The sequence below is a fragment of the Melozone crissalis genome, unplaced genomic scaffold (assembly GCF_028551555.1).
Source record: "Melozone crissalis strain CALT ecotype California unplaced genomic scaffold, PUWL_Pcris_2 ptg000045l_1, whole genome shotgun sequence".
NCBI lineage: Eukaryota > Metazoa > Chordata > Aves > Passeriformes > Passerellidae > Melozone > Melozone crissalis.
This window is the reverse complement of record NW_026535823.1, coordinates 10969353-10983251: the sequence shown is the minus strand read 5'-3', so window position 1 is coordinate 10983251 and position 13899 is coordinate 10969353. Positions and strand designations below refer to the sequence as shown.

The following is a 13899-nucleotide window of genomic DNA, read 5'->3' as shown; positions in this document are numbered from 1 at the left end:
ATTAACATTTTGGTAAAACATCTTGTATTGCATACAGTTTTGAAACCCTATTTTGTACTACTATCAAAAGCAATTGTACAATAAAATCATTTAACTGGATTTTACTGGAAATCTCACTGGTGCAGTAATATATTGTTGTCCCACAACTGTGACTATTAAAATAGCATGGCATTCTTCACTCTGATTAGATATTGTAGAATTCTATTAAAAGCAGTTGATTGTGGGGGACAGTAATGTCTGATCTAGAGAGGTGTAGAAAGGGAGGCTTGGGCTGTGGATTTCAAAACTGGCTGGTTTTGGGGAGCTTGAGTCCACTTTAGTAATGTCTTGAGGGATCATGTATGGCAGCAAGAAAAGAAAATATAATTTCTCTGTTTTGTAAACATTGCAAGATAGTGATGGAACAACAAGATATGTTGTAAGGGTGAATTTACAAATTCTGACCTGACACTTCAAGGGAGGTGATCTGTGAGTTTCCTATCAAGTGAGCAATACATACAAGCATGCATCTCTTCTGGCTGAAGAGATTGTGTTCATCACAGCATCCCTGTTCATTCTGTTCTCTTCTGCATTCTCAGAATTGCAGAATTTTCTCAGAGAAAGGCCAAGATAATGCAAACTGTAAAATTATACCCTTCTATTTCCAAATTTAAGCCTTATAGCTCTAATGATGTTAAATCAACTGATAGCTATTAGTCAGTGAGGTGACTGTAAATTAGGTTCATTTTTTTGTCTTGTTTTGTTTAAAAAAATACTTGGAAAAGACTTGCTGTATTCAACACAACTAAAACAGATAATAATAGTGGCTATGTTGTTCATGTAAGAAATTCCAAAATTATGAATATCTATAGTATGCAACTGCCTGGTTTACTCAGGAGATAGGCTGGAGGATGGGGGAATTGTCTATTTTCTCTAATTTCAGCCAAGGTAAATAATCTGATAACAGAATGCCCTTTAAACTTGGGACTCTGGAGGTTGTGAGGGGAACAGTAATCAGCAAGCTCAAATTGTTCCATAAGCTCTTTGCCTGATTTCACTGTAAAATGATAATTTACAGGTGGCAAAGTCTGCCAAATGGAAGTAGAATCCTGCCAGTCTGGAGCCAAGTTATTTGGAGAACTAATACAAATGAAAATAGTTTTTCCAGTGAATTAACTTGTTACAAAATACCATAGACATTAAGGCATTTGTTGAATACCTTTGAAAATTCAGTTAATTATTTACAAAAGTAATACTTAGGGAGTTTTCACAGCTGGTGGAAACTGTAAATGGAGACAGTAAAGAAGATGAGATTTAAAAGCTATTTTATCTTCCTAGTTATGGTGTGCTCAAGGAAACTCTTTGCAGAAGGTAAATACACTGAATTCTATTGTACATTGAATCTAGATTATGCAGTCTTGGTAACTTAAGTGCAATGTCTTTCATCTCTTTACTGAGTAAACTGTTTTTAAAATTTAAATACAATTCTGTTGTGACATGGCTGATTCCTGTCTAAGCCTCAAAACTGTCATATTGAAATGTTCAGCCTTTAGTTCAGAAGAAATTTCTTTAGGAATGTTTTACTATTACAATATATACTATTTGAAATTTTGTACTATTAAAGCATTTCATGTCTTGAAGTGTCTTGGGGATTGAAGTGTTTTTCACTTTGTTACAAAGCAAAATAGTGGAAGTTAAATGGAACCTGCAGAAGTTAATGTGGAGTGGTCCTGCATTTTTCTGTCCCTATTTTCAGCACTGATTTATTTTGGTTGTTGTTTTTGGATTTTTTGTTTGTTTTGGTTTTGTTATTTTGGTGTTTCTTTAAGTAACCTAATGTCATATTCAGCACTATTCTTTATAAATGTTTTCTCCTATTATTGGGAATTGTTTTGTTTTTTTTTTAATTGCCATTCTCCTTGTTATTTCTTTCATCTCCATTTCTTGTTTCTTTTCTATTGACTGTTCTTAAATTCCTTTCTTAAGCAAGCCTAACTCCTATATTGCCTCCTAGCAGCTTATCCTACTTTTCTGGTAGCATCTTCTGAATTAGGGAGCTGAATCACTGCTAATCCTGACACTTGTCACTGAATTTTACAGTAGGCATTGGTAAGTTTGTGCAGCAAAGGGTTCTCGTGCTTCTGGGCAAAATAGGGTAAAATTAAGGTGTCCTGCATCAGTTTGCCACAGTTCACATTAGGAGGCTTTATTCTACAGCTGATATTCTTATGAAACCCCAAGAGCAAAAGCTGATAAAATTGTAGTATGTCTTCGTTTCAGCAGGTCTCAAAAGGCCCTTCATGTTTGTAAGTATTCAGAATTTTGTTCTTGTTTGAAAGCCTGAATCAGTCAAGCTCATATTAGATAAATTATTGCAAAACCATTCATATCTGGGCTGGAATTTTTTAGTGGGAAATATATTGATCTTTTTACAGATGCACCTTGTGATTTGCCACAGATAGAAAATGGAAACCTTCCCCAGTACTATTACAGTTTCAAAAGTTACTATTTCCCTATGCATAAAGGAAAAAAGCTCTCCTATTCTTGTGTGGTTGGTTACACAACTGAAAGTGGGACTCAAGATGGAAGAATAACTTGTACAGCAAAAGGATGGTCTCCAGTGCCTCGATGCTACAGTGAGTTAGCTTTATTCATCATTGCTTCCAGCAGGGGCATTTCCTGGCTGGTTTTCCTGGGGCATGGAGGAAAAGAAGCTGCAGAGCAGAAGGGATAAAATGTCCAAGGTGCAATCAATTATTTATGTCGAGACTACTTAGGTTTATATATGGAATATTTTTACACCAATACATATTTTAAGGGAATTTACCCATTTATATTTTTATATAAGAACATAAAGTTTTCCAGTTTTCTTAGTCTGGGAAAACTATTAGTTTTCCCTTAGATGTATAACTTCTTGAGTCTCCCTAGCTCTAGATCTCTTGGCTGTATTCCATGTGGTGGTTTGATTTATAGTTTGATGACTGGAGCAGAGTTTCTTCAATAAATTGAGACAATCAGATCAGTATTGCTACAAACCCCTTTTGCTTGCAGGAAAAAAAAATATTCCATTCTTTCTTTCTAACCAAGCTGTCTTCTATCCTTCAGGAAAATGCACCAAGCCTCTTTTGGAAAATGGCTCTTTTTACAGCACAGAAATGGACTTCAAAATCCATGAGAAACTGCAATACAAATGTAATCCAGGCTACCTCACCCCAGGTGGTGCTGCTGAAGATACAGTGCAGTGTCAGCCACAAGGATGGTCCTCCCAGCCAAGCTGTACTAAAACACTTGGTAGTGTTGTGCACTTCTCTCCTTTCTAATCTCTTGCAGAAGTCTGGAATTCCACTGTCTTTGCTGTAGGGCCAAACTGCCTATGATGGGCTGTCATTTGAGTGATCCTAAAGCAGGTTCTCAGCTGTACCTCTGGGAAAAAGCTTGTCAGGTTTCACATGCTGCTGATTTTGTAAAGATTACATGTAAAATGATAGCTGTAAAATTATAGATGTAAAAAGATTGTGGTGGTGTTCGCAGGGTCTCAGGATGAGGGAAAGAGACGAGGATGTTGACTCTGTTTCAGAAGGCTTGATTTCTTATTTTATAATATATATTATATTAAAACTATACTAAAAGAATAGAAGAAAGGATTTAATCAGAAGGCTAGCTAAGAGTAGAACAGGAATGGAATGATAACAAAAGCTTGTGTCTCGGACAGGGAGTCCAAGCCAGCTGACTGTGTTTGGCCATTAATTAGAAACAAGCACATGAGACCAATCACAGATGCACCTGTTGCATTCCACAGCAGCAGATAACCATTGGTTACATTTTGTTCCTGAGGCCTCTCGGCTTCTCAGGAGAAAAAATCCTAAGGAAAGGATTTTTCATAAAACATGTCTGTGACAATAGATGTAAAAGGAATCAGTAGAGATTGAATCACGCTGTTTCAAATAAATCCATTCCCATACAAACTTTCTGTTCCAAATGACAAAACACTCGTGCCAACAGCTGCGTTTGTAGTTATTCATTATTTTGCCTGGGCTCTGGCCACTTTTAAGGTGTATGTAAGGGAAGCTTTGGAACACTCCCCAAGAAGAGCATGCCATGCTCATGCCTGTGTTTTATCTCCCCCAGGGCGGTGCCAGGTGCCGCGGCTAGAGCACGGCAGCTATGCAGACACGGCGCGGGAGGTGCGGCAGAACGGGACGCTGCGCTACCGCTGCCGGCCGGGATTCCGCTCCGCCACCGGGAGCGCCGCCGCCACCGCGCTGTGCCTGCCCCACGGCTGGGATCTGCCCCCACGCTGCACCAGTACGTCCGCAGCCCTGCAAGCTCATCCACTGACACATAAATCACCCCCTGGAGGGAGCCTGCCGGGGTTTCACTGCTGTCTTTTCTTCCCAGGGATAACCTGCTCCGCTTTGAGCGAAGTAGCTCATGGAGGTTTCTATCCTGTGAAGAAAAGCTATGAAGAAGGAGATGTAGTTCACTTTTTCTGTGACAAACATTATTCTGTCACTGGATTTGATTTAATTCAGTGCTACAATTTTGGGTGGTATCCAGACCCTCCAGTGTGTGAAGGTACCTTGCTTTTATAGTTTTACTGTGTCAAATTCTTAGAGAAAAGCTCACACCTTCTTTCAAGAAATGCTTTATGAATACAAAATAAAAATACAGCCTAAATGTAAATCAAGTGCTAGTCAAAGGGCAAGGAGCCAGGACAGCCGGAAGGGAGGCAATGGTAATTGGAACTACATTTCAGTGAACTCTAACAGCAGGACAGATACTGTCTCATACTGTTGTCTGTCCGAGTTGTATCCCACAGAAGCAGAAATCAACAGTTACAGGGAATTTTTTAGACCCTGAAGCTCAATAAACTGTTCAGAATACATGAAGGGTTAACCAGGCCTGCTTAATCCTGCCTTGTGGTCCGGGGATGTACCTCTTAAGAGGCATTAAAAATAAAATTTGTAGCAAGGTTCTCCTTAGCTTGTGGTACTTTTCAGAGTTGTACAGCCTCCCCAAACTTTACTTGTTCTGAACATATAAAATAAAAGGTTGTCCTGAGGACAGAAACACACCTTTAGCAATTGCTATCACTTCCCCAGTCACTGGGGAATAATGGAGAGTCTCAGTAAAGAAAGTTCCAAAAGAATGGAAGGTGAAGCTATAGAGATATAGAGTAGAGCAGGAAGCAGCACAAAACAGCCTTTACTACAGCTTAGACTCCAGCCCTGTGTTTATTCTCATGACACAGCAGAAACTTTCCTTGAGTGAGTGCAGAGAAGGTGGAGATGCTCAGGAGGATTAAAACAAGGTCTAAATCTACTTTTGAGGGTACAGTAATCACAAATTTAATTTGGAGATAGGAAATGGGCTATGCTCATTGCTTCTTCTGTAGCATTAGAATTAATACATAATCTGCTTTAAATAGTATATGAATGGAGGGTAAGGGAAATCTCTATTTCCTGGAGTCCTACAGAGGACATTTTATTAAGTCTCTGTGGAGAAATTACAAATTTGTTTATAGCACTACAATGACATAGTACTTTTATTTTGTATTTGTGGAATGCAAAATCACTTGTTTGTTTGGGTCTCCAATTGTATTAAGAAAATTAAGAAAATTTGATTAAGAAATTACTCCGGCTTAGCCAAAAAAAGCCTTTTGAATGATAGGCCTGCTTTGTGTATGGTGAGCTTAATTGTGCACATGGTTTTGGTAAGACAGAAAACAATCTGCAATTTTTATTTTCAGACGTAAAAAATAAATGTCCTCCACCACCACTCCCTCATGGCCATATCAGCGCAGCCAGAAGAACATATCATAATGGAGACAAAGTTAATGTACAGTGCACCTTGGGAAGGAGAGGATCTGAGGAAATCCAGTGTGAAGGAGGAAAATGGACATCACCCTCTATCTGTATTGGTGAGTTACTTCTGTGAAGGCTGACAACTGAACTGAAATGATTCTTCAACCCATGCCTTAATTTTCTGGAGAGTCTCAGTTTCTCTATCTGCAAAACTGTTATCCTTCCTCTCTTAAAAGGCTTGAGAGGCAAAGTGCTGCATATTTTACAGGCAATCTGTGGTTCCCAGATTAAAAAGGATGAGCTAGGTGAATTCATCTGCCACCTGTAACACCTTCCCTGGAAAACTGGGATTATTACATTTTGCAGCGCATCATATCTGCCTGTTTTGGTACTTTAGAATGAGTTGTTTCTGTGCAAACTGGTTCTGAGTCTCTGCTACGGTTACAGGAGCTGTGGATAACCAGGAATCTGGGACAGCACCACCATTATTCGAGGGAGATGCAGAAACAAGGGCAAACCAAACACATCACAATGAAGATTTGAGTAGGTGAACATTGTTCTTCTATTTAAAAGGGACTCTCTAATCCAATTATAGGCATTTTATGACTACTTTTATTCTTTTGTTATAGGACAGTTCCTTATTCTTGAAAATGCTTGCATGGGCTACAGATGTCAATGTAGCCAATAAATAAAAGGCTATTGCTACTTTTTTCTAAATTACACCAATAAGCCTGCTCTGTATTTGTAATTTTATTTCATGCAGAGCGTTTACACTCAGTCATTTTATACCCTTTAGTATTATTTGGACATGCAGCTCCATGAGTATTTTGTTGTTCCTTTGATTAATACTTACAATGAGAGTTTTTTTGAGCCACATATAGATGAAACATATAAAGTAACAAATAAGATGGTCTACATCACATAAAAATAATTAATCTGTATTGAGTGTAAACTAGCAAGAGTCAAAAGTAGGCATAGATGTAAAGTATGGAGGGAAATAAAATGCATGTCTAAAATTCAGAAAGGCAAGGGTAGAGTTTCCAAAACTGAAACCTGGAAAAGGAATTGTATTGGTTTGGATTCTTTGTTTGCAAATTTTCTTGCTCAGCCTAGTATTGGTTTAATACTTTCACCAGTGTTAACAATGTTGTAATCTAATCTAGATTTAATTGCCTCTCTCTCTATCCCATATCAGAAATGCAGCAAGACTGTGCCTCTCCACCTGTGGTTAAAAATGGTGCTGTCCTGGGCCCAGTACTGGCAAGTTACAAAAATGGTTCCTGGGTAGAATATGTTTGTCAGTATTACCACATTTTGGATGGTCCCAGTACTGTTTATTGTCACCAAGGAAACTGGACAGAACAACCAGCCTGCTTAGGTGAGTCTTGGAAGGAAAACAACAAATTTCATATTTAATATAAAAAGGGAAAATCGGCAGGAACTTCTAAATAATCTTTTCATCACCATATTTTCTTTCATTGGAGTTAATAAAGATTCCAGAATTAGGAGGATGAACCACAATCAAATTTTTAGCAGGCCTCTTCTGCTGGGTATCCTCTGGCCTGTTCTTAAAACCAGCCAATTAAATAGATTCCTCTGTTTCCTGAGTGAGCTATTCTAGTATCTAGCTATTCCTGTTTCCTGGGAGGATTCTCCAATTTCTTTCCTCCATATTGTCCATTCAGATAATTTCTTCCTGTCTTTCAGTAGATGATTAGAAGGAATGGTGTAGCCATTCCCAAAATGGCTTTTAGATACAATTAACAAAGAATTAGCAATGGCTTCTTGGACTTTTGTTTTTAAACTTTCAGGCTTTTTTTTTTTAATTACGCGTCTTTATATCTGTTGTTTCATGCTGGTGTGGACTTCCAAATTTTTCTGTGCTGCTTTTATGTATGCTGCTCAAAACAATGTATAGAACTCCCAGTAGAAAAGCGCTAGCAGGAATACAAACAAGAGTTTTTTGTTTATCTTTCCTTCCTTCCTCTAATAAAATAATTAAATTTTACTAACATCCTGTGTTAAATTGACTCACCTTTCAGTTTGTAATCTACTGTGAAAATAAAAATACACAATCAGTTCAGTTTTAATTGCATATTTCTAAATGAACAGAAGTTACCTCATCTAGACCGAAAGGTCCAGGTCAGCAATTTTGGATCTGAGTACTCAAATTTAACAAATCCTGTGAAATAATGAAATCTCACTTCCTGTGAGCGTTGTTTATCTCGTTAACATCTCAATTAGCCCATCATCCTTTGCATGTTCTCTGAGATTTCTTTTACACACTCACCTAAACAAACAAACACCATGCTGATGTTAACTTCAGGAAAATTCCAGGGGAATTTGGTGTTACACTGAGCTTCAGGAAAATTCCATGTGAATTTGGTGTTACCCCACTATCACCAGACTGCCAATAACTGAGTTCTCCTTGCCTTTCCCTCAGCAAAACATCAGTAAGGGCCTTTATCACCCAGTGATTCTCATGGAACCTGTAGAAATCTATTTTTGTAGGCTTTATTGATGGTGAACAGTGGTTTCAGTAGTTAATGAGGTTAATCATCTAATGGAAAGCTACACTCCCTGATGTGATCCTGGCACTGGGTTTTAAGAACTTGTCAGAAAGCAGTCATTCCTTTTGCATGTATTTGATTTTTGCTGTCGCTTCAGACAACTTCTTTCCATTTGCACTTTTTTAATGCATCTGTAGTTCTTTGTCTTGCAAAATTCAGAAGCATTTTAGAATTATTGACTGACATGGAGTTCTCTTTCTTCACTCCTACAAAAGGGAGCTAAGAAACCAGTTAAGGTGTCTCCTTATTAAAATACATTTTTATTTCTTAGAACCATGTACTCTGAATGTAACTGATATGGACAGCAACAACTTAACACTGAAATGGAGACGGGAAGAATTAGTTTTCCTCCATGGAGATCTCATAGAGTTTGAATGTAAACAGGGATTTAGTTTTCTCCAGACTGCCATTCCATCTCCTGGGAGGACACAGTGTGACCAAGGCAGACTGAATTATCCAAAATGTGTTATTCAAGGTAAAGCAATAATTTTTTTATTGCATTTTTAATTACTCCATCTTAGACCTATTTAGAAATTATTTGCTTTGCTTTTAGTGTGGGCCTGGAGCCTGCTGTAAATAATCAGTGTTTAGGCTTCAGCAATAGAGATGCACAAGGCACCTCTATTGTTGAATATAGCCAAGCTTGGAAAAGTGATACACCTCCCTTTGCTGTGCAAGGCTGTAGAAGGGAGGGGGAAGCTCTGCTCTGAGCCCAGGAAACTGAAAGCTCTGTAGAAAGAGAGCTGTAAAAAGAAAACCTTCATGTTCATTTAATTTATGATAAAGCAGTCAATTTTTTAGTTTCATATTCTTAAATGTTTTTATTGTTGTTGCAGCTGCTACAGAAAAATGTGGCTCTCCACCCTCTATTGCAAATGGAGCTCTGACTGTCCCAGCACTGCCCCAGTATGACAGTGGCTCTTCAGTTCAGTATATTTGCTCTGAGTATCATTTTTTGCAAGGCTCTGAGAGAATCTACTGCTCTGAAGGACAATGGACCTCACCTCCAGTTTGTATAGGTAGGTGTGATAAACAAGATAAAAAACCACTTATTTCTATATAGAATTCAAAGCCTCAAGGAACAGCCTGGGAGTGACCTGGAAGGGCCATCTGGTCCAATCCCCTGCAGTGAGCAGGGCTGCTCAGAGCCCTCCCCAGCCTGACCTTGGCCTTTCCCAGGAAATGGGCAACCACTGCCTTTCTGGGAGAAGGGAAAATAGAGAAAATTGTTCCAGTGTTTTCCCCTTCTCACTGGTGGTAATGACTTCCCTATGTCTAGGCTGAATCTACCCTCTTATAGTTTAAAACCACAACCCCTTGTCCTATTGCTCCAGGCCCTACTAAAAACTCTGTCTTCTTCTTTCTTATAAACCCTTTTAGGCTCTGGAAAGGTGCAATGAGGTCTCCCTGCATCCTTCTTTTTGCCAGGCTGAAAACCCCAATTGTCTCTAAAATCAGATCCTTATAATTTATGAGTCTTGTCAGCTAGAACTTTTAAGTCTCAATTTCAGTGTCTTCGAATGACATATAAAAGTTTACAAAGAAGCAAGTTAAGCTTAAATGGTGGGGTTTTTTTATTTCCTTAACTATGATGTGCCTGTAGTATAATAAGACAATAGGAAATAATTAGCAGTTTTAGTGTAGCCTGGTCAAAATAGTCTGTTCCAAAAATAATCAATTTATTAGCAGTGGAAAAGAATCAATTTATTAGCAGTGATCAAGTCTCTCTTTTTTAGAGCCATGTACTTTGTCAAAAACTGAAATGGAAAAAAATAATGTGCTGCTACAAGCATTCTATGCAGACCAAGTTTACTTTTACCATGGGGATTATGTTGGATTTTACTGCAAACAGAACCATTTTGGAGCAGAATCTGGCACAACTTTATTTCAAGTACAGTGTGAGAGAGGACAGCTGGCATATCCAAGGTGTGTTGAAAGAGAAAAGCAAGTATGGACTTGAGGAAAGGCCATAGGAAAGGTATGTATGTGTTCTTTATCTCTTATTAGCAGGTGAATTAGGGTGGCCTCGTGTTCTCCAGGCTGCTCCACTCAGCTTTGGGAATTGAGTGTTGAGATTGAGCTGCAGGGGGATGGAAGGGAAAGGCCTTTATGGGATGAGGATGAGCAGTGCAGCACAGGGATGCAATATTGGCATACACATTGAAAAAGCTGGAGGAAGGATTTGTACACCTTAACAGCACTCATTCTCCCTTCACAGGTAAGGAGCCTCTAAAGGACTGACCTTGAGGAACAATATAAAAGAGCAAATATAAAAAAGTTTTTAAGGGATCTGTAAAACTACTTAACACCTAGAAGTATACAAATTGACTGAAAAGTTTGGTGGTTTTTTTTTAAACTATTTTAAGAATATTAAAATGCAAGTACCTGGTATGATTTCCTATATACTTAAATATTGATACTCTTGAGGGTCTGCCTGAGAACAAGTGTGACTACAACTATGAAGAAAATCCAGGAATGTGGACAAAGTTTGCCTTGCATCCATTTTAGTCTGGTTTAATAAAAAAGCCACTCTAAGGGTGTCTTCTGTCTTTCATGTCTAAACTCATCTGTCTGTGAAATCATAGCATGTATGGTGCTCTGTATGGTTTCCAAAGCTTTTGCAAGAGTTACATGAATTAATAAGACAGAAAAAGAAATGAAAGCATTCAGGAATAGACAAATTCTGCTTCTTTAGTCAGAGTCCAGCCAACCAACAGGTGGAAAAAAAGGTTGATAAAAATACTTTACACAGTGCGTATACAGCAATACCCTTCCTCTTACAGAGCAAACTGGAGCAAAAGGGATTAAAAGGCCCTTGCTGGAACAGCTGTTGGAAGTAGAATTCATTCACCCCCATCACTTGCTCTGGATGTACACACACATCGTGCCCTGTGTGGCGGTAACCACAGGGCAGGATGAGGGGCATTGCAGACATGAAGGCAGCATCTTGTTGATGAACTTGGAGGCAAAGAACATATCAAATACTCAAGCTTCCTGTGGGGCTGCTGCCCCACCTACCTGCTTTAGTGACATGCCACATTTTCTTACTGATTGTTTTAATCCTCGTGTAGCAACAGAATCCCTTCTTGTGACCCTTAATGTCCCTTGTAAGTGCCACTCTGAGCTTCAGCTTTTCTAACATCCATACATGCCACATCAATGCCATGGATAGCTCACCTTGGAGCTTGTTTTTGCCGCAATCCCCTGTACATTGATTTTTTTTCTGCTTCAGAGACCTCTGTGCAGTCTCTGATGAGATAAGTCGGTCTAGGTAGATGTGTTTTTCCTCCTGAAGATGAGAACTGAATAATCTTGTGCTTGCAGGATTCTGTGCTTCAAGACCTATAAGCTTTTCTGGACTCCTATTTTCCTAAATAAGTAGAAGTCTGCTCCTCTAAGGTGTAGGATTTGTACTCTGGTACTTGCTTTTTTCTCTCTTCTGTATCAAGGAGTGCATTAGCACATAGCTGCCACAGCCAGGCTGCCACTGATTTCCACAAGCCCCTTTCTCCTTGTTTGTGAAGGGCAGATAGGCTGGGGGTGGCACAGACTGGCCCATCCAGGACCTGGAGCAGGAATTTGTCTACACCTTCCCCTAGAAATCCCAATCACTTGCTCCCCAACATCTTGCCTTTGCAGGCAAATCTCCCAGAAAAACTGGTTCTGGCTAGAGACTGCCTCAAGCTGTTCAAAGGAGACTCCATTACTTGCTCTTTCTGCTCAGGCACTCAGGACACTCACCCCAGACTCATTTCCAAGCAAGTGCATAGAGAAGAAAGTAGGAATATACAAGGCCAAATATGCTTTGTGTGCTGATAATCAAATTAACTGTCATCTTTAATTCTTGTCTCAGTATGCCACCAAAGCCAGCCTGTTTACAGGCCACAATTGTTAATAAAATAACAGTGAGATCAGGATAGAATGGATAAAATGTAAGCACAACCTTTTGTCTGCATAAAATGTAAATACATTTACAAAACTAGATCTAATGTGGATAATATGCAAAGACAACCATCCAGTAATAAAAACAAGAACAAATTCCAAGACAGAACATTGGCTAAGCTGCAAACAAAGCACAGCAAAATGGGAAACGCCAGGAAAAGTTGAGCTCAAGTCAGGAGATTGGTTGAGGGCTCTGTCATTGCTGCAGCTGGGCTCTCTCACGTCATTTCCTTTTACCCAAACAACAACAATTCTGTGTAAAGAGAAAAAAAGGGGAAAAGGCATCAATACCAATCCTGACAGACCCCAGGGGCTCCTCAGAGCAGTGAACAGGAAATTTGAGCAGAACTGCCTCCTACAGCCTGTGCCCCATGTCTTTGGCAGCAAGCACTTACACTGACACAGAGGATATGGAATCACTCCATCCAGGCACTGGGTGTTGAATCTCTCCCTCTGGGAAACCGGCCGGAAGTAGGGCTTGCACTCAAACACAACAGGGTCCCCTGAGCCATAGTGAGGGCTTGACTGCCTGGGTGACTGCAACTGAATGTTGTTCTCTTCCATGGTGCTCCTATCCAGAATACAGTTGCCTGCAGAAAAATAATTCTGTTACTTGCCTGTAAATCTCACACCAAACAACTGATGCTCTGTTGGCACCCCCTGTGAGTACCCCAGGTGCCCTTTCCCCAGCTCAGGTGGGGAAAATGTGCTGGGCAATGACTTCCTGGGGGCACTGCCCCTCTATTCCTGCAGCTCCCACACCCTGGCTCACAGCCAGGAAAGCCAAGGGCTTTCTGCTTACCTTCAGCACTAAAAATGCAACAACAGAGCAGCAAAGGCAAAGAGGGGATTACTTACTTCCCAGTGTGCAAAATGGGTAGTTCAATGTCCCCTCCACACACTGGACTCTGAAGTTGGGACTACTTGGATGTTCCAAATATCCTGGTTTACAGCGGAACTCGATAAAGTCACCCGATGTGGAGTACAGCTTGGCTTGGCCACGCCATTTCAGCTCAATATTGTTTCTGTCCATATCTTCCTTTGATGCTGTACAGGCCACTTGAAAAAGTCAAGCAAAGAGTTGTCAGTACTTCATACAGACACACCACATGCTTTGCCCCTAGAGCCTACAGAAGTCCTTCACATCAAAGACGCTTCCAAGTGTGCTCTGACCCTCTGTTACTTGCAACAGAAAAGACATTCACATCCAAGCTAAAGGGGAAAAAAAAGCCTTGGGAGAAGCCTTGTCACACTGTCAGTCATGCAGGGCAAGAATGAAGCACAGGTGGGGAAGACACCAAACACCAATGAACTTCCCCATATATATTTTTGAGAGATCCCTCCTTCCCTTCTGCTCTGTACTTCTCTAAATTTGTTTTCTCATCACAGATGCACTCCTGACTTTCCCCAGCACTGACACTCATTCAGACCCATCCTCCTGGCTCACAGCCTGCTGGGTGGAGCTGTGACCCAAGCCCACAAGCCCAATTTTGGCAGAAATTCCTTTGAGACAAAAGGAGGATGCGCTGCCAATTTGCCCTGCCAGCATTTCGGTCCCAGCACCAGTGCTGCCCTCAGGGTCTCAGAAGAAGACAAGAGGAGCA

General features: G+C 40.1%; 2 protein-coding genes across 2 annotated transcripts in view; one reads left to right on the top strand and one right to left on the bottom strand.

Annotated features, from left to right (window-relative positions):
- The first annotated feature begins 1268 nt into the window (after positions 1 to 1268).
- Positions 1269 to 10939, top strand: LOC128943071 (coagulation factor XIII B chain-like). Its single transcript, XM_054285844.1, has 11 exons — positions 1269 to 1350; positions 2415 to 2615; positions 3085 to 3270; positions 4108 to 4284; positions 4378 to 4554; positions 5729 to 5899; positions 6231 to 6326; positions 6979 to 7161; positions 8625 to 8828; positions 9190 to 9372; positions 10090 to 10939. The coding sequence occupies exons 1-11, from the start codon at positions 1269 to 1271 to the stop codon at positions 10311 to 10313; spliced, it is 1884 nt and encodes a 627-aa protein (XP_054141819.1). The 3' UTR covers positions 10314 to 10939.
- A 457-nt stretch (positions 10940 to 11396) lies between these two features.
- Positions 11397 to 13899, bottom strand: part of CFH (complement factor H) — a 28336-nt gene continuing 25833 nt past the window's right edge. Inside the window, exons 22-24 of the mRNA XM_054285840.1 lie at positions 13154 to 13354; positions 12691 to 12885; positions 11397 to 12548 (exon numbers count right to left, since the gene is read on the bottom strand). Coding sequence (XP_054141815.1) covers positions 12547 to 12548; positions 12691 to 12885; positions 13154 to 13354 — 398 coding nt within the window. The 3' untranslated portion in view covers positions 11397 to 12546. The remainder of the gene's footprint in view (positions 12549 to 12690; positions 12886 to 13153; positions 13355 to 13899) is intronic.